This window comes from Lontra canadensis, unplaced genomic scaffold, assembly GCF_010015895.1.
Source record: "Lontra canadensis isolate GAN:19392208 unplaced genomic scaffold, GSC_riverotter_1.0 scaffold74, whole genome shotgun sequence".
NCBI lineage: Eukaryota > Metazoa > Chordata > Mammalia > Carnivora > Mustelidae > Lontra > Lontra canadensis.
Window position 1 is genome coordinate 4,671,665 of NW_022631068.1, and position 19,757 is coordinate 4,691,421.

Consider the following 19,757-nt stretch of genomic DNA (forward strand, 5'->3'; position numbering starts at 1 on the left):
GTGTCTGTTAGTGGTGTGTCCTTACAGAAAGACCTCAGCCTCGGGAGTGCCTGTGGGCAGGCTGGGCCAGGATCCCCAATGCCATTGGACTTGTCACACCTGTCCTGGGGCAGCTCCGGATGCCAATGGAGCTGACTTAGCCTTGTTCGGAGGCTGCCCAGGGCCATGAGAGGCTTCCCAGCCTGTAACTGGGAACCAGGGACATCTAGCTGGCCTTTTTGCAGACAGCCGTGGGCTCGAACCCAGATCAGAGCATTCCTTACCCTGATCTCGTTAGGTCCGTAACTGGCAGGGTGAGGAGGGCGGGGGTTTATCCAAGGCTCCTGGCTTTGCTGGGAGATGAAAGCCTGCAGACTGTCACCTCCCTCCCTCCTCATTCCCCTCCTTGCTCTCTCTTTCCTATTTTTAGGTACTTTGTGCTGAAGATTTCTGCAGGGATTGAATATCCTGGGGAGATCAGGTGGCCACTGGCCTTCTGCCTCTTCCTGGCCTGGGTGATTGTGTATGCGTCCCTGGCTAAAGGAATCAAGACTTCAGGAAAAGTAAGAACTTGTATTTATCTTAAAAAAATATATATATCTCTGGGACTCCCAGGCATGGTTGTATCATGAAGCCACAAGAGAGCCCTGGCAAGAGAGTCAGGATACATGGGCGTAATTCTGACTCGGGCCCTAAGTAGCTCTAGGACCTTGGGCAAGGGACTTCACTCCCATCTGGAAAATGGGATAATAACACCTTTCTTTCAGGGCTGTTTTGAGGACCAAATGAGACAAATGCACACAGAGCTCCCAAGGGATGGTGTGGGTCCTGATTCATCACCTTCCTCTCCTGTTGGGGGCTGCCACTTCGTTCAGCAGATGGGACCCGTGTCCCATGATTCAGTCACTCTCCCTAACTCTAGAATAAGTGCTACTGGCTTTTCGCTTCTTGGTGTGGCTGCCTGGTCAGTTAGTGCTTCTGCTGAGAAGCGGGAGAAAGACCAGAATTGTAGAGTGGATTCCTTCTCATCACGCCCACCACCATGTTCTGGACGTCTCATGCCCTTTTGCAACCCCCACAGCCAAACACTCTTCCACTTCATGTGCCCAAAGCATGACATGGCGACAACTCTGCCAGTGGGATTTTTGTTGAGTAAAGACTGGGCCACTCTGTCTGTCCCTTGGCCGGCCCTTTGGAGAGGTTGGAATTCCCACCCCAGGCTCAGTTCTAAGGCACAGAAGGCAAGGAGTCTGGGAAACCCCAAGACACACCGGACATTCTTGTAAGGGTCACACTGTTTCCCCTCATCTTCTTGCTGCTTTAGAAAAAACAAACAAACAAATCTGTTAAACAGTTAACCGGTCACTTGATAATATTATTTGATCATCCTAAGGGTGGCTCCGGATGAAACCCAAGATGTCTTTCAGGCCCAAGGAATGAGTGTGGCAGTGGTGGGCTCAGACCAGAGGTTGTGGGGTTGATTTGGTCTAGGTGTCAGGGTCTTAAGCTCTTCCTCCTACCTCCCAGGTGGGCTTCATAACCCCCCGCCAGGTGCCCAGACCTGGCACCCATCAGCGCAGAGCTGAGTCTGTCCTCTCCCTGGGCCCATGGCCGTGCCCATAGGTGCCTTTGGATAACAGCTCTTTCTGCTGCTTGCCCTGTAATCTGCAGCCACAGGGACTCGAGCTGTGGGCTCCAGCAGTGTGGTCGGGATTGCAAGAGGCAGGGCCTGCACCTCAAATCACATAAGGTTGGGGGAGAAGCAGACTGGGGGTGAGGAGCTGGGTTCTAGTCCAGGGCTTCCCACGGGCTTTGCTGTGTGGGGACATCTCTACCTGGGCCGTGAAGCCTGGCTTAGCTTCTGGTTTGCTCTTAGCTTATATTTGTTTCTCTGCTACAACGAAAAGCAAATTTTCCTTTATCTCTTGCGGAAGTCTTCGGCTTCCCCATTTCTAAAGTAAAGGCAGTCAGGCTGGGGGTGTCTGAGATGCTGGAGCTGTAACGTCGTTCTGTCTGAACACTTGCTGGGGGAGCTGATCTTAGTTTTCCTCTCTGACCTCAGTTTCCCCTTCTGTAAAATGAGAGCTGGGATCACATGACCCCCGAGGAGCCTGCTGGCTCTGAATAAGTGGTTAAGACTAGATTGCCTAAGGCAGCAGGAAAATCGGGGAAATGTTGAGATGACCCTTACATCAATGGCCCACGTGTCCTGAGGTTCCTGAACTCCTTGCCTTCTGTGGCTTGGATCCCAGCCAAGTGCTTGCTTAGCAAGAGAGGCCAAGTATTTGCACAAAGAAAATCTTACTGTTGGGACTGTCCCTTACAACTCGATATAGAGACAGGGCAACCTTGACCGTGATTGACATGGCCAGAGAGGTCTCTAGCGGGATAGGTGAGGTGGGGACTGCCAGAGAGGAGGTGGTAGGTAAGGAGGGAGAGCAGTGGTCCTGTTGGTGACCTGGGGAAGGATGGCCTGCTGGCTCTAGAGTTGGAGCAACCTGAGTTGAAATCCTGCCTTTATCACTTTCTCACTGTGTAACTTTGGATGAATCATTTGACCCACAGAGCCTCAGTTTCTGCATCTGTAATTGGGGGTAATGGTATGTATCACATAGGATCGTTATAGGGATTAATGAGATCGGCCACATATAATCCCCAGCATATGGTTGGTTCTTCACTAGCATTGGCTTTTCTCATTTTTGTGACGATGAACGACTGATGTAATGGGTGGGCACCGCGCCACTCTGACATCCTGAAAGCCGCGGCTCTGGTGGGGAAACGGGGAGAGGAAGGGAGCTTTGTTGAGCACCAGGTGCCTGGCCCTGTGCTAACTGCGGCGCGTGCATCAGTTTAGTCATCCACACAACGGCCCGCTGAGTAAGGACATTTGCTCCCATTTTATAGATAGAGAAGGTGAGGTGCTTCAAGGCCAAGTAAATTGCCTGAGGCCACACAGCTTTTAAGTGGCCATGGTGGGATCTGAAACCTAAGGTATTTCCCTTTAAAGCCTGGACTCTTCCCAGGCCATGACATCCTTTCCCCAGGAGGGGCTGTTAGGAAGAGATGGGCCTGCAGAACTGTGGAGTCGTTGTTTGCACAGTGGGGAGGAAAGTCCCCGCACTGGGAGCCAGCACCCTGGCCTCCCTACCCTATCTCCGCCACCACCAGCTGTCGTTGGCAGGGGGGCAAGTCCCAGGAAGCACTGGGGACTTACTTTCCACATCTGCAAACTCAAGGCTTAGAATGAATGTTCTCTAAGGCCCTCTGAGCTTTATTAGCCCATGATTTTTTTTTAAGATTTTATTTATTTATTTATTTGACAGACAGAGGTCACAAGTAGGCAGAGAGGCAGGCAGAGAGAGGGGAAGAGAAGCAGACTCCCTGCCGAGAGGGGAAGAGAAGCAGGCTCTCTGCTCGGCAGGGAGCCTGATGCGGGGCTCGATCCCAGGACCCTGAGACCATGACCTGAGCCAAAAAGCAGAGGCTTTGATCCAATGAGCCACCCAGGCGCCCCTAACCCAGGATTTTTTAGGACAATGTTAAAGCTCATTCTTTCTGTTGGTTTGGGAGTTAATCCGTGGTGCTGGATTTTACAGGCTTTCTGGTCTGGGAAATTTTTGGAGCCCTGGGCTGGTAAGCTTTTCTTTTAGATCTGCTAACTTCTCATTCTGCTTCTTTGAGAACGGTTGCCAACTAAGGATCGATGATCTTTTTTTTTTTTTTTTTTTTTTTTTTTTTATGAGGAATGCCACCAGAACTAATGAATCCCAATTTGTTATCTTGCCCCGGGGTGTGCACACACTGATCACGCACAGAGCATTGTTTGAAAGCCACGGTGAATGCTTGGCTGAAGCTTCTGGTTCTGACGGGCTCCTTTGTAATTGAAATCCCGCGAAGACTGCCAGACTGCCATTTCTCTCTCTCCCTCTCCCTCTCTCTCTCTTTAAGATTTTATTTATTTATTTATTTACTTAGATAGTGACAGAGAAAGCACAAGCACAGAGAGTGGCAGGCAGAGGGAGAGGGGAAGCAGACTCCTCGCTGAGCAGAAAGTCTGACATCGGACTCAGTCCAGGACCCCGGAATCACCACCCAAGCCAAAGGCAGCTGCCCAACCGACCAAGCTGCCCAGGTGCCCCAGACTGCCATTTCTAAGCAAAAGAGATGTCCACCTTCTCCTGCAGCAAGATGAGCTCAGTTCCTCTTATGGGGGACCCTCAGAGACAAGAATGGCTTGTTGCTTCCTGTGAGACCTCCAGCTCCCTTTGAGCAGCTAGAATTCCAGGGCCAGGGGTGACCAGCAGACCGCCTGAAGGTCAGCTTGCGGCGTGTTTGAGCTCAGGACCCCCACTGCCTGAGCGCTATGGCACCAACAGTGCCTGGGATAGCAAGATTTCAGGAGACACTCTTCTCAGGCTCCTGCACGCGTGTGGTCAGCTCTGAGAGTGAGTACCTCCTTCAGTGTCGCACCCTTAGTGCTGCACTGGCCGCCCCTCAGTCCCAGCTCTGCCCACCCATTTCTGATCACGTGGCCAGCAGAGTGGCCCTGCTGAGAAGAACAGAGGCTTTGGAATCGGAAAGCTTTAGGTTTGGATCTTCGCTTCAACTGGGAGACCCTGAGTGAGATGTTTAGCCTCTTGTGACATGCGTAATTGGAGTCTTATTATCTTCTGCAAAATGGGACTACTCACAGCTGACCCATAGAGGGAGCTGCAGAAATGGCTGTGTGCACGCAGGCTCCCCGATAGGCAGATAACAGGTGTTTCAGCTCGGTAGACTGGTGCCATTCTGGTGGTTTTCTTCTGCCGGCCCCTGCTGCCCGGGTCACCTCTTCTTCCTTGCCTCTCCCCATCCTTACTTCCTGCAAGCCCCCAGGGTCAGGAGATGAAGAGGATATTCCTCTGTTGTCGCCTGCCCTACTGTCTTGCTGGGGTGGGGAGGTCAGTCTGCCAGGATCTCCTCCTCCCAGTTCCATCCCACAGTGGGGAGGGCAGCCCGGGGCTGTTCTGGGGCAGTGATTTTTTTCCAAGATGTCAAATGCCTTTGGGTTTCACAGCGTGTGTGTGCTGAAGGGCTTCGCTTCAGGGGAGAGGCAGGATTGGTGGGATGGGGAGGATGGGGGCTGCCTTTCCCCACAGCCCCTAGTAATCACATTCTCTAGGAAGGGAGGCAGGGAGCCGCAGAGACCCCCTGACCGGTGGTGGTAGCAGTGCAGAGAAGGGAGCCCCGCCAGTCCCTGCTCTGTAGCCAAAAGGAAAGTCTTGACCTTGATGGTAGATGGGGTTTACAGGAAGAAAATAGCCCCTCCTGTTTCCTTAACTGGCAGCCTGGTGCAGTGGGGAGTCTACCCTTTCAGCTGCTGAGGCCGATCCCGGACTCCCCCCAACCCATCTTTCTCTCTCTCATTCCACATTGAATCATCAGGAAATCCTGTAGCTCTTTCAGCAAAAGCATATCCCTGTTAGAGGTGTCACTGGCCCTTGCCAGGAGTACAGCCTGGCCTCCTAACTTCTGTCCCTGTGCCTCCTTTGCACCCCTGCAGTGTTACCCACCACATCCCCCCGGTGCCACCCCGGCCCTGGAGGAGCCCAACCAGCTGAAATGTCAGATCCTGTGACCCGGCCGCCCAATGGCTGCAGCAGCTCCCTGTATCCCACAGGAAAGGCCCCCACAGCTGGACACGATCAGTCCCCTCTCCACACCCCCACGTCTCTGAGTTCCTCTCCTACCTGTGCTCCCACCAACCACCCTGGACTCCTTCTTGCTGTTACTACGAGTCAGGAACACTCCCTCCTTAGGGCCTTTTACTCCAGCAGTTCCCTCTACTAGACTCACACACAGTTGGGTGCCTTTTACTTTCTTCAAGTCTTGGCCGATTTCTTAATGAGGCCTTCCCCGCCTGCCCATTTCAACATGGCCATCTTCCCAACCGCCCACCCCAGCTTCCCACCCCTCTTTACCCTGCTCTGTTTTCTCTGTTTCCCAGTGCACTCATTACCCTCCAACATGCCAAATAATATGGTTAGGACGACTCCTGGCTGTCTGTCTCCCTAGTTGGAATGTCAGCTATGCAAGGGCAAGCGTCTTCATGAAGTTTACAATATACCCAAATGCTTAATGAAATGACCCCAACAGTTCTACCTTAGTCTCGATCCTAACCTTCCCTCAGCCCACCTTTGCAAGTCCCTGACTCCATCCCGGTCCCCTGAAAACCCAGTGCCTGCCAGTCCTGGCCATTCTGGAGCCCCCTGCCAGGCCCTGGGGTCTGTATATCTAGTGTGTGGTGGCATCTGTGTCTCCCTCCCAGGGGACAGGTGTTCCAGGTGCCCCCAGAGGGGAGACTGAGGCTGGGGATGTGGGAATGCATAGCCCTGAGCCTTCAGTGCTTGCCCACCTCAAGGATCAGGGAGGGTTTGGGGGGGAGCTCAGCCTCATCCCTACAAAGTTTTTGGTTGGACCTTTGGGACTCAAATGGCTTATGAATTACCAAATTCAGGGCTGGGGAATCCCGGGCAAGACTAACATGGCTCTTCTGGTGCCAGTATCCCCAGATCTGTCCCATTTTGTGTGACCTGTCCCAGGGAACTCCTCCAAGAGTCCCATGAGGAATACGCTGTCATTACCACCACTTTGCAGGTATGGACACTGAATCTCACAGAAGTTAAGTCATTTCCCAAGTGGCCCAGTTTGTAAGGGATGGGGCTAGGATTTGAACTCAGGCTTGCAGAATGGGATCCTGATCCCAAGATCTTGCTTTTACCCAGATGTTTGGTAGACAGGTAAGTCTCATCCAACCACAGTTCCCAAGTTCTGCTGATGTTACTTCCCAAATGTTTCTTGACTCTGGTCCCTCCCAGGAGGGAATCCAGGAGCATCCCGAATCCAGAATCCAGGAGCATCCTTCGACTGGCATTCAGGGCCTCTCACGGTGTGCCCAAGTTGTTGCAGTAGCTCCCTATTTCCCACTGAAAATGCCCATGCCCCCAGGGACCCCCATCACTCTTAGCCTCCACGCCATGCCCTCCTATGGGTCATCAGACCTTTGCCCTCACATGTCTGCCTTGCCCACTTTCCTCCTCCACCTCCCACCTCCCGTTGCCTCCCTTAAGTTGTCCTTGGTCTCTAGATCTGGCTCAGGTGTCATCTCCGTGAATCTTTCAGCAAACTCTCAGGTTGGGTTGTACAATGCCCCCCTGGACTTCATAATGTCCTGGGTGCAATGGCGTGGCCCATTAAGCAGACATCTCTGGGTTCTCTAGGTCCTGAATCCCTCCTTCCTAATGCATCTGACACCTGGTACAGCATCCAGCTCTTAGCAGGCTTGTGGAACTTAACTGCACTGAATGACCATCTGTTACAAATCAGGCTATGCCAGTGGCTTATTAATCCACACAATTCTTTTTTTAAGAACAGTGTCCTTGTGCCCAGTTTACAGAGGCAGACGCAGATTCAGAGAACTTATTAGCTTATCAAAGGTCTCACAGCTACTCAGGGCCAGATGTGTGGTTTCATTTGAACTTAAATCTTCCTTTTACTATTGTTATCATCATCATCATCATTATTATTATTAAAGATAATAATAAGAGGGAGAGGAAGACAGAATCTCAAGCAGGCTCCCGGCAGAGCATGGAGCCCAACACAGAGCTCGATCCCACTACCCTGAGACCATGATCTGAGCCAAAATCAAGATTTGGACTCTTAACCACCTGAGCCACCCAGGTGGCCCTAAACTTAAATGTTTCCAAGATCCTGCTCTTTGCTCCTGGCCAGGCTGCCTCCCTTAAGGTGTCTGTATACACAAGGATGGAAAGCTTGAGCTGGAAGATCCGTCTCTCATGGTGGATTTGGGGGTCTCAAGCAGAGGGTGGGGTCGGAGTTGGGGAGGAGGTAGGCACGTTGCTTTCCTCCCTGGGTAGTTCCTCAGGGAGCTACCTTGGCTGCTGGGTTGGGTGGTGCGAGGTGGCCCCAGCCTTCCGCACTGCACCCCACATTCCCACAGTCCTGGGTGTCGCCACACAGACTTTGTTTCTGGTTCTCCCTGCTCTTGGGTCCCCGGGCCTGCCTCGTGCCCCCAGCCTTGGCAGAGTCTGGGGGAACCACCCTGGCAGCCTCACCTCCAGGCTCGTGGGTCCAGTCGCCCTCTGTCGATGGCCCTGCAGCGTGGCCACAGCCCGCGGCTCGGCTCCTCCCAGCCTCCCTTTCGGATGGTTCTTTCAGGTGGTGTACTTCACGGCCACGTTCCCGTATGTCGTGCTCGTGATCCTCCTCATCCGCGGGGTCACCCTGCCCGGAGCTGGCGCTGGGATCTGGTACTTCATCACACCGAAGTGGGAGAAACTCACGGACGCCACGGTGGGCTTATGCTTTCGTTTACAAACCCCGCTCTGGGACAGCTGGACGAGAGGGGACAGACTTCCTCCTGCAGCATAGCTCACTGCTAGCTTTTCAAAGGTCCTGATAGCCTTGGGCCGTGGTGTGCTCGGGAGCTCTTTCATGAGAAGTGGGCAGCAGGGGGTGTTCTGTCCCCTGGAGCAGTTGTCCTCCATCGCGGTCCTCCCTCCGGGGCTGCTGTGCGGTCTGGAATGAAGAACGCCCTCCCCTTATTCACAGCATCGGGCCCCTCACACCACTCCTATGGTACTCATTACCACGTGCTGGGAATGGACTTCTGCTGGGTGGACAGTGGCAGCAAAAACCATGACAATTATCCCTGAAAGGGCGTGGACGCATTTGCAGACTTATGACACACGGACACGGGGCGAGCGCACGCTTGTACTTCCTCTTTGCCTATCTGTGCGGGCAACAATCCCCAGCCCCCAAACCTCCCAAGGAGGGGGTTCTTTAATAAGTGAATTTTCTCACCTTAGAGACTCACTTTTATAGAGATACGTTAAGAATGCACAGCCATAGCTTGGATGGGTTTGACTCCACCTAGCAGAAAACCCCCAGATGATGACAGTGCGAATAAGAGTTTACCTCCCTCCTATGCACTGAAGTGGCCCCGGGGCACATAGTGAGGTACTCCACATAGTGAGGGCTCCGCAGTGTCCCAGGCTCCCGTCTTCCCATTCTCAATCACTCACTTCTCTTATGGCTGCCGGAAATCCTGCCATCATAGCAGCATTCCAGGTAGCACAAAGGGGTGAGGAAAGGAATGGAAACAGGTACCCTCCCTCTCTTTAAAGAAGGAGAACCCTAGAAGTCCCGCATTACACTTAATTTTCACATCATTGCTCAGAAACAAAGTCATGGGATTATCCCCTCCTAGCTGCACTTGCCCTTGATGCTGGGAGGCAGTCTCCTTGGGCCAGATGTTGGGGCTTTAAGGAAAACCATGGCTTTGTTACTAAGGAGTATGGGAGAATGGATGTTGGGGTAGGCACAGACTCACCAGCACACAGCACTCACTTGAACTTTCTCTTTGCGTATTAGAAGTGCAATTTTAAAACTGGATTTAATTTATAAAAATGGTGGGAGGTCTGTTCGGCAAATCATGTAAGTCTCCAGTGCTAACTCCTGAGCGTCCTTCTGGAGTTTTATGAGGATAGTGGTGAGAAATCACCGAGAGAACCAGGAGGCATTGTGGGCCAGGTTCAAGGAGGATGTGGCTGTAAGATCCACTGGGCTTCGGCACAGGTGGTTTTGCTAAGTGGAGGAGCTGTAGGACTTCACATTTCTAATAGCGGGGGACGTCTGTGAGAATGTCAGCTTAAACAGATCTTTATCTTGTATCCATGACTGCATTTGGCTGTTGCAGCTGTCTTTGGAGAGTGTATGTAGCGGAAAAAAGGGCTCTCCCCTTCTGCTCAGCTTTATCTGTGGCAGGACATAGAAGCATGAAATGTGTGTGTGGTTTGAGTTCCTCTCTTTTGCTTACAGTCTCCCAGGTAATTTCCCGCCTTTTTGGCTTCCAGCACAAACGATGCATGGCGGTGCCAATGTCCTCTCTCTCCTGACTACCTCTCCGCCAGGGAGGGGACGTGGCACTGGGCAGGAGAGACTCCCCTCCCCTGGGCCAGCCTCCTCCTGACCTTGGATCTTCTCCCCTTTGGCCTCCCAGGTCTGGAAGGATGCTGCCACTCAGATCTTCTTTTCTTTGTCTGCTGCGTGGGGAGGCCTGATCACTCTCTCTTCCTACAACAAATTCCACAACAACTGCTACAGGTATGTGGGGCCGCTGGAGGGCCGAGCAGCAGGTGAGTGGGATGAGAGCGGGGACAGACCAGGGACTGAGTCGCAGACTCCTAAGGCCACATCCTCACACTTAGCCTGAAGCAAAGCCAGAGGGCTTCCTCTGCCAGAGGGGAAACCACCCGCAAAGGCCTCGCTGTTGGCTTCTGGTGGCCTGGACCCCAACCTGCAGGGCTGTGTCCGACACATGGCTCCGGGGCTGTTTATGGGATGGAGCTGAGGCTCTCCAGACGTTGCCCTGCTGCCCGCTCTGTCCTGGGCTATGGAGATGATCAGGTGGTAGTCCCAGATGGAGTGTGGTCACTGTCACTTGACAAATGTTTTTCCAGAGGCCCCTGTAAGGAAGGCAGCAAGGTACAGTGAAAGAAAACTCTGTTGATGCATATGTTAAGTAATGGAAATGTCAGCAGGTGTGGCGGGGTCCCTTTCATGATGTATATGTGCATCAAATCATCAGGCTGTACGCTTGAACTATATTACTGTTTGTATCCGTTGTCATACTTCAGTAAAGCTGAAGAAACAATGTGGAACCTGTGTCCCCACCCAGATCTGTTAATGAGAGTGTCTGGAGGTGGGGTGGGTCCAGGGGTCTACATATCCAGACGGGATCCTCGGGAGATCCTGAAATGTGGTGAGAGTGAGAACATTTGGATGGTGTGATATTAGACCAAGGGCTCTGCAACCCCAAAGACCTCCACCTGGGAGAGCCTGGACAGCTCCTGGAGGAGGTGACATCTGAAAGTTAAACACATCCAGCAAACAATAGAAAATAAGGTCTGTTCTCCTGGAGAGCTGATTTAAAGTAGGAAGGGAGAGGAGGAGGGAGGGAGGAAGGAAAGGAGGGAAGGAGGGAGAGAAGGGAGGAATGGAAGGAAGTAAGGGAAAGAAGAAAAGAAGGAAGGGAAAGAAAGAAATAGAAAAAGGAAGGAAGGGAGGGAGGGTAAAATGAAAAGAGAAGGAGTGCCCAGAGTCAGATGGACTTGGATTTGGATTATAACTTCACCATTTACTAAAACTTGAGACGTGGGCAAGATACTGCACTTCTCAGAGCCTCTTTCCTCTCGTCTGTAAAATGCAGATGGTAGTATCTCGTGGAGAGGTGAGAGCTGATGTACGCAAAGTTTGCACAGCAGTATTTCACACCTAGTAGGTACTCAATAAATGGTAGCTGCCATTATTGTTATTATTATCATTTTCTAATAATGTATGAGCTATTTTGTGAACCAAGAGGAACAGATTAAGTGCAGCTGTGACCTGAGCTGCAGGTCGGGATGACTTGACTAAGCTGGTCATCTGAGCTGGGATGGCTCCAGACAGGTGAGATCCCTGCTGGGCCACGTTCCAGCGGGTGCAGGGGAGGTGGGAGTGTATGGTACGTGGTGGGAACAGCCAGCAGGGGGCATGAGTGCGAACCTGATGGAGATGTGGGTGGGAGCTGGTTCAAGCACTGGAGCAGAAGGAAGGAGTGTGCACATGAGGCTGGATGGAACCTGGACTGAGCTCGGCTGAGGCCAGGCTGGAGAAAGCCTGTGTATGAGCTTGCGAGGGCTGCGGAACAAAGACCACAGTGCATGTGGTCTAAACAGCAGACCTTCCTTTCCTCACAGTTCTGGAGACCGGAAGTCCCAGATTACGGGTTTGGCGGGGTTGATTTCTTCTGAGGCCTCTCTCTCTCTGGCTCATCGGGCCATCCCCTCCCTGCGTCCTCACGTGCTCTTCCCTCTGTGTGTGTATCTGTGTCCTCTTCTCCTCCTTTTGCAAGGGCACTGATCACCCTGGAGGCCATCCTACCCCGATGATGTCCTTCTAGCTTAATTCCCTGTGTAAACACCTTGTCTCCAAACACAGTCACCTTCTGAGGAACTGGGGGTTAGAACCTCAACACAGAAATTTGGGGGCACACAATTCAACCTGTAATAGCTAGAATGCCAGCTAAGGTGTGTGAACCTTGCTGGTCACAGCTGCTTGTTAATGTGTGACCCCAGAACCCGTCTGAATGCAGTCCAAGTCCAGTATATTAGACCTGGACAGGGAGTCTGGATTCAAATTCTGACCCACCGTGAATGAGCCCATTCCCTGCTCCTGTACCTCTGTTTCCTCATCAGTAAACTAAGGGGTCAGACAAGGTGGGTTGTTCACCAAGCAGTTGCTCTGGGCCAGGCTCTGTGCACAGCAACCTGTGAGAAAGGTGGGGTCAGTGCCACCATTTAAAATCATGTGGAAAGCAGTGACTTGCTCCAGCTTCTACCACCAACAGGGGGAGGATCAGGGTTTGAATCCTCTCTGAGGCTCCATCTGGCTTGACCTCTCTTTCCAGTCTAGGGTGGCCGGCCAGCCAGCTGGGAAACCGCAGCCATATTACCAGTAGAGGGCACCTGGGTGAAGGCAGAGGGCTGGTCTCCCCTGCCTCACCCCCCGGGGTTCTGGGTGCTCCAAAGCCAGGCTGTCCTCAAACCCTGGTAGCCGTTCATGGTCCCACCGCCTTCTCTTCTCTCATATATGATTCCTGTCCTGGTGTCCTTGAAAGGCTCCATCCTCTCTGTCTCTGCTCTGATGGGCAGTCCTGCCTCTGCCCCTTGGAGGTCAGGAGCCCGGGCTCTAGAGTGCCTGGGGCTTGAGCTCGGATCAAGAGGCCCAGGAACAGGGCAGTTGGAGAAATGTTTTTGAGCCTTTCGGTGCTTAGAAAATCGACCCCCGGGGGTCTTTGATCAGGACCGTGAAAATGTGTAGAAGCAAACATGGACTCACCAACATGTGTGCGTAAGAACACACGGGCATGGATTTATGTGTCCTTCCCCTTGTCCCTTCCAACTCACAAAGCACAGCTAATGGCACACTCTCGTCTCCTCCCCCTCAGGGACACTCTCATTGTAACCTGCACCAACAGTGCCACCAGCATCTTTGCCGGCTTCGTCATTTTCTCGGTGATCGGCTTCATGGCCAATGAACGCAAGGTCAACATTGAGAACGTGGCGGACCAAGGTAAGGTCACCTCCTGAGCTCCTGACCTGTGCTCTCTTGGGAAGCTTGCCTTCTGGAATAGAAGGGACAGTGGGACAGCCCGGGGTCCCTTTGTTGAGAGACTCCAGGCAGGGCTAGAGCTGACTGGTGGCTCACCAAAGGGGTTGCTGTAAAAGCCGCATTCCTGCTTCCCTTTCCTCTCCTCTGTCTTCCGTTTCTTCCGTTTCTTCTCTTAAGTCAGCTCCACCCCGAATAAGTAAGCTCTACATCTGTTGCACCTGTTAAGGGCAGGTAGGGCCCTAAACTTCAGGCGACCTAGTGCCCCTGGAGCTGGTGTGGGCCCCGCCTGCTGCAGGCTGCTGTCCTTGCAGAGAGCCCTGGACAAACCCAGTTCCATGCTGGGCAGGAGCACTAACTTCCGAGCAGCCTTTTCCTGACAAAGTGCTTTCGGCCTAATGATTAGCTCAAACGTACTTTCAGGACCTTCTGCTTAGTTAGAAAGTACAATGTTTACTTTCTACCCAAATGGTCGCTATATTAGTGGCTGACATTTGTATGGAACTTTCGAGTTTGTAGGGAGCTTTCCTTTTTATCTCACTTGGTCTGTATGTCTTGCACAGCCTTTTGTAGGAGGTGCTGGATGGTTTTATTTAACTCTTTCTTATTTCTACCCAGTCTTACTGCACGAGGTCTGGGGTGTTTACTAGGTTTCTGTGATAAACAGATTTCACTGTGCCCGTCGCCTGTTATTATGATCATGCTCTAATCAGATGTTTATGGGACACCTCAGTGTCAGGACCGGGCCAGGGATGTGTGGGGACGTGGCCGTCCTCAGTGTGTCCCTGTGGGCAGCTTCTCTGTGCCATTGCCTTTGTTGGAGGAGCTCACTGCCGTTCTCAGATGATGGCTCAGATGCCAGCCAGGGAGGGAGCAAAGTCCTGGAAATGTCACCTTCTTGGTGGGCTGCTGGCTCTCGGCTGGCCCCTCAGGGGTAATTAATTATGGCTCCAGCAGTGCTGCCAGTGCGGTGCGCAGTGGGCCTCAAAGAGTTAAGAACTGGCACCTTGCAGGGGGGTAATTACCTCTCCCTGGAAAGAGTGTTAAACCCCGAGGGATGTTGGTTCTGCAGCACTGCATTTAACTGGCGTTTCAATAGAATGTCACCCCCCCAACTCCCAGGGGGCGGCTTGGGGGTGAGAGGAGGAGAGAAGGCCCTGTCTTCGTGGGTGCCCTGCCACCCCAGCTGTCCTCATTTCCTCCCAGCAGAGTTGCTGGAGCAGGAAGGTCCTGCCCCACTTCCCAGCAGATCTGAGGTGTTTGTCACTTTTGGGACATTACAGCCTAGCTCCCTGGGAATCGGTGGCCGTGTTGTCGGGGTGAGGAGTCCTGAGATGTGAGGTCACTTTAGTTCACTCTTCTGAGCTCCTTCCTGCCCCAGCAAAGAGATCTGGGGACACATGTCACTAAAAGCCGAACAGGATTTTGTTTTCTCTTTGCAAAGAAAGACTAAGACAATTGCCTGTGTTTCTTTCTGAGATGGCCCCTTTCCAGATTTTATTCACTTTCTCTGATTTAAGCGGGGAGGAGAACACTTCCTACAGGTTCTAACACCTTGTGTTAGTGTGTGGCGGTTTCTCATTGTCACCAGCACAGGGACAGGGGAGGGGACACTGGCTCATGAGGCCTCCTGTCAGACCTTGTGGAGCAGCTGTCCCTGTTCATCTGGGTGTACACACATTCTTAGACATGACTTGCAAGATGTCTGATGTTCTCAGGGACGATGGAGGCTCTACAGAATCTGGGACGGGGGTATGGGGCGGGTCTGTGGTCCATGCCAGCCCCACTCCCTCCTCGCTGGGCAACACAGGCACGCAGACCATCAGTACCTGTTTGCTGACCCAATGTCAGTAACTGTGTTTTGGTCTTTAGTCCAAAACAGGTTCTCTTCTCAGGGGAGGCATTTTTGTCAGTGTCCTTTCTCCAAATTTCAGTCGGTTTTTGGGGGACACAGGTAGGATTGGTGATGACACCAGGTTGTCCTCTGCTTCTGTGATGAGCATAGGAAAGGGGGCATGTCCAGAAAAATACCTTCCTGGGAAGTCAAAGTTTTGTTGTGTTTTTTTTTTTAAGGATTTTATGTATTTATTTGTCAAGTATATACCAGCAGGGGGTAGGGCAGGCAGAGGGAGACGCAGACTCCCTGCTAAGCAGGGAGCCCTACAGGGGACTCAGTCCCATGTCCCTGGGGTCATGACCTGAGCCCAAGCTTAACCAACTAAGCCACCCCGGTGTCCCTGGGAAGTCAACCTTTAGGGTCACTTGCCAACCACCTTCCTTACTGCCTGTGGAGCTGAGACTCACAGTCCAAATCCACCCGGAACCTGTACGGGCAGCAGACATGCTCTTTCTCCCTCGGAAGGACTGAGTTAGACCGCAGTGCGTGAACACAAACGTGCGTGTTGGATTCAGAGTTTCCAGGTCCGGGTCCCTAACCATTCAGAGACCCTGCTGATGAGAAGGGACACTCTCAAACAGGGACTGCCCGTCCACCCAACTGTGTCTCTCACGTGGATGCCAGCCCTTCCTTCCAAGAGCACAGCAGTCCGGCAGTGTCTTCTCTGAGAACTCCTCCCTTTGTCACGGGCTTCACAGCAGAGCGCCCTCCCACAGTGGGCCGGGATGGTGAGGCCCCCCGTTGACCAGAGCCCTGGTTCTGTCTTGAGTGGTTCTCTGGGAGACAGGATGCCAGAGACCTCCTGTCCAAGCTGCTGACATGCAGAAGCTCTCTCATCCCCTCTCAGGAGAAGAGTATGAATTATTTCTGTTTCCTGGGTCCTTGCCAGGTCCAGGCATTGCCTGAAGCCCTTTATTTGTATCCATATATCTACGTCTCAGAGAAGCAAATGTTCATCCGGAGAGAACCAGCCAGCCGTACCTCAAGTCTCTCAGCTGGGGAGAGGCAGAGCTGGTTTTGCAGGCCCGGGAGGAGCGGGAGCTGTCTTGAGCTTGCCTACCAGCCCTTGGGCTATACTTAATTCTGCTTCCCAGTGGGAGAGGAGACAAACGGGGCTCGGCCTCTGTGGGACATCCTGGCCTCATCTGGGGAAAGCTCTGCTGGGACTCGGTCAATCCCTTTTTCCAGTAAAACATAACAAAAGACCAAACTGAGTTGTACAAACTAACATAAAAATATATTTTAATAATCCACTCCCCGGCCATCTTAGACAAACTGACCTTGCTGGAAACGATGCCTTCACCTGGGTGCTCTGGGGAGGCAGATGTAATTGAAGAAGGCCGGGTGTTTTGAAATCACTTCCTGCCTCCCCGAAAAAGCAGGAAAACCCAAAGGGCCAAATCCTGTTAAAGCAATCAACGAGGTGCTCCGGTAGTGGCCATTTCAGGACCTTCTTATCCACTTTATGGCCCCAACTGTCACTAGAGCCCCGCGCTGGCTTCCTCAGTGTTCTGCGTTTGAGAGCTGTTTTGAACTGTACTTTAATACAGACTTTAATGGTTCACGCAGGGGGCCCTCAGAGCCTGGCAGTACTGTCTGGTCGACAAGCGCATAAAGCGGGGCTGTCTTAGGCATTCAAGCCTTTCTATTTTAAATACCCCAAGGCCCTTGGCAGCATTAAGAACTAACAACCTGATAAATTCCAGTTTAAAAAAGTGCTTCTGGGGCACCTGGGTGGCTCAGTCGTTAACCATCTGCCTTTGGCTCAGTTCATGATCCCAGGGTCCTGGGATTGAGCCCTGCACCGGGCTCCTGGGATAGAGTCCCGAATCAGGTTCCCTGCTCAGCGGGAAGCCTGCTTCTTCCTCTCCCACCCGCCTTCTTCTGTTCCCTCTCTCCCTATGTCTCTGTCAAAAAATAAGCAAAATCTTAAAAAAAAAAAAAAAAAAGTGCTGCTATGCTCGAGTTATAAAAACTCTAGGTGCTGTGATAATCTGGTTTCCAGGCATGTGCTGGCTGCGGGTTAGCCCGGTATTCTCTTGTCTCTGCCCCTTATCATTTAGTTTTCTGTGTACAAGGAAATGCGTAACTGCTGGGTCTTTGGCCATGGTGGGTCCCAGTGATCTCCCAGTGAGTCTGTGAGGCAGGTAGGAACGGCTGGCAGGCTCGGTGAGGGCGGAGAAACGGCCCCTTAGACATCCTCCGCCAAGACTGCTTGTGGGATTTGTAGAAGACCCTGAAGCTCGTGTCCAAGTTCACTGTCCGCTCCTAATAAAAGTGAATATTCTGTGAGTGGTCCAGATGTGCGAGGCACTGGTCTCATGCTCTGCCTGGGCTCCCTTATTTGTTCCCCATAAACACCCTGTGGGGGACTATTGCTCTTCCCATTTTGCAGATGGGCAAAATTGAGCCTTATAGAAACGAAATGACTCGTCTAGGGTTGCATAGCCTGTAAGTCATGGAGTCTGAATTTGGACCCGGATCTGTCTGACCATGAGAGCCCAGACACTCTTTACCCTCATGCTGTGTCTCTCAGCCCCCTCTCCCTAACTGATTACCGGTGGATTGATGTAGCCCCATCTTTACCAAGCCTTTATAGGGCAAGATAATAAGAGCGATTGATGGATTCATGATTTATGCAAAAAGCTTCTCCAGGAGAAGCAAATAGGGAGGGAATGATGTCATTCTGGGCACGGTCTAGCCTGTAGAGCTGGATTTCTTAACCTCAGCACTCTTGACCTTTGGGCTGGATAATTCTTTGTTGTGGGGACTGTCCTGTGCATTTCAACCCTGGCCTCTGCCCACTTGATGTCAGTAATCCCCCCCCCGCCCAGCAGTGAGAGTCAAAAATGTCTCCAGGTATTGCTTAATGTCCCCTGGGTGGGGGTGGGAGGGCTGTACTTGCCATTGGATGAGAATCAGTATTCTACGGGGTGGTTCTTAGATGCTTCCCCAACTCATCAACCCAAAGATGGGGCTTGCATGAGACACAGCCTGGCTTTGGACTCAGTCTGCTTTGGTACTATTTTTAGCCTCCCCTCTGAGTTCCCCAAGGTGTGGACCTGACGCCCCCGGTCCTTCCCTTCAGGGAACTTGAGGTCTAATTGGGAAAATGGAAGGAGATGAGGGAAAATAACCTGCAGAAGTAGCATATGGGATGTCTATGGAGAGGCCCCTGTGGGCTTCCAGGAAGAGGGGGCCTGGAGCTGGGCCTGTGTGCAATCATGTCTCTTGTTCCTTTCAGGGCCAGGCATTGCATTTGTGGTTTACCCCGAAGCCTTAACTAGGCTGCCCCTCTCTCCCTTCTGGGCCATCATCTTTTTCCTGATGCTCCTCACTCTTGGACTTGACACTATGGTAAGCCCCTGCCTCCTTTGACGCCTACCTGAGGCTCCGCCTAAAGACCCCCTTTCCTGGATCCTGCATCCAGCCTGTGGCAGGGGTGGGCTTGGTGGTCCCCACATGTTTCCCCGGGTGATAGAGGATGGTGAGGTCCCTGTCTGGGGCTCAGGATAGCTCTGTATTTGTGGGTGACTCATGGGACAGTGCAAAGCAGCCACCTTCCCTCCCTCCCTCCTTTCTGCATGCAGGTTTTAGCCCGTGTCCTTCCTTTCTTTGCTGTCATTTTGCCAATGCAGATTCTGTGGGGCTGGATCGGGGAGAATAGTACAAAGTCGATTTTAGGGAGATTGCCGTGGGGCTAAGGCTGCCACAAATCTTACTGACAGGCACTCAGAGAGTTTAGTGGTTGGGTGCAGAAAGGGTTTTTTCCTCAAGCAGAAGATCAAATTTGAGGTAAACTGGAGGAAAGGAATTTACATCTCATGAATACAAAGTGAAGCTTCAAAGTCCGTGATGGATGAGTGTGCGCGCAGTCTCTGGGGGCTGGAAAGGCAGCTTCCCAAGCTCACATCCTGTCGGATCCCCCTTGCTGGCCTTGTGGGTTGGACTCCAACAAAGCCCTTTAGACCCATCAGGGGAATGGAGTCCTAAGAACCGAACCTAATACTCGTACCGCTTTCCCTGGTGGGAAACACAAAGGACTTTGGGAAGCTTTGGGGTTGGGTGGCTTGTTTGAGCTGCTCCTTTCCTGGCCCCATTCCAGTTTGCCACCATCGAGACCATTGTGACCTCCATCTCGGACGAGTTCCCCAAGTACCTGCGCACACACAAGCCCGTCTTCACTCTGGGTTGCTGTATCTGTTTCTTCATCATGGGCTTTCCGATGATCACTCAGGTAAGCAGCCTGTTGGCCACAGGCTTGGGGACAGCATGCGGGGGCCCCATGGCTGATCTATCCTTTTGTCCCTAGCTCTCGGGCTCACAGCAGTAGCCAGTCACTGCCATATCTGTGTAGACAGCACTAAGTCATTAGGGATTCTGCCTGCAGATGGAAACATGTCCCCTTGGCTGCCACTGTTACTTGTAGCATCTTCGTAATTGAGATGTAGGCTTCTCGAGCCAACAAGGCAGGTGTGTCCTACTTTAGGAAAATAGAATATTTGGAAATCCAAATTTACTGGCCAGAGAAGTTCCCAGTTGTGTACTCACATTATCCCTGGGAGTCTAACTGTGACGGGATTCCTTTCCGTCCTGAGTGTCTTGGTGAACGGAGTGTCAGCCCCACTCAGCTTACATGTTCCATTTGCTCTCTCTGTGACCCTGAGCCAGT

At 52.3% G+C, this 19,757-nt stretch overlaps 1 protein-coding gene across 1 annotated transcript in view; it reads left to right on the top strand.

The window, feature by feature from the left end:
• The window catches only part of SLC6A5 (solute carrier family 6 member 5), a 51,148-nt gene that overhangs the window by 17,971 nt on the left and 13,420 nt on the right, over nucleotides 1-19,757 (top strand). The window contains exons 7-12 of the mRNA XM_032881210.1: nucleotides 410-542; nucleotides 8,197-8,331; nucleotides 10,040-10,143; nucleotides 13,028-13,152; nucleotides 18,330-18,442; nucleotides 19,191-19,322. Of these exons, the coding sequence (XP_032737101.1) occupies nucleotides 410-542; nucleotides 8,197-8,331; nucleotides 10,040-10,143; nucleotides 13,028-13,152; nucleotides 18,330-18,442; nucleotides 19,191-19,322 (742 nt within the window). The remainder of the gene's footprint in view (nucleotides 1-409; nucleotides 543-8,196; nucleotides 8,332-10,039; nucleotides 10,144-13,027; nucleotides 13,153-18,329; nucleotides 18,443-19,190; nucleotides 19,323-19,757) is intronic.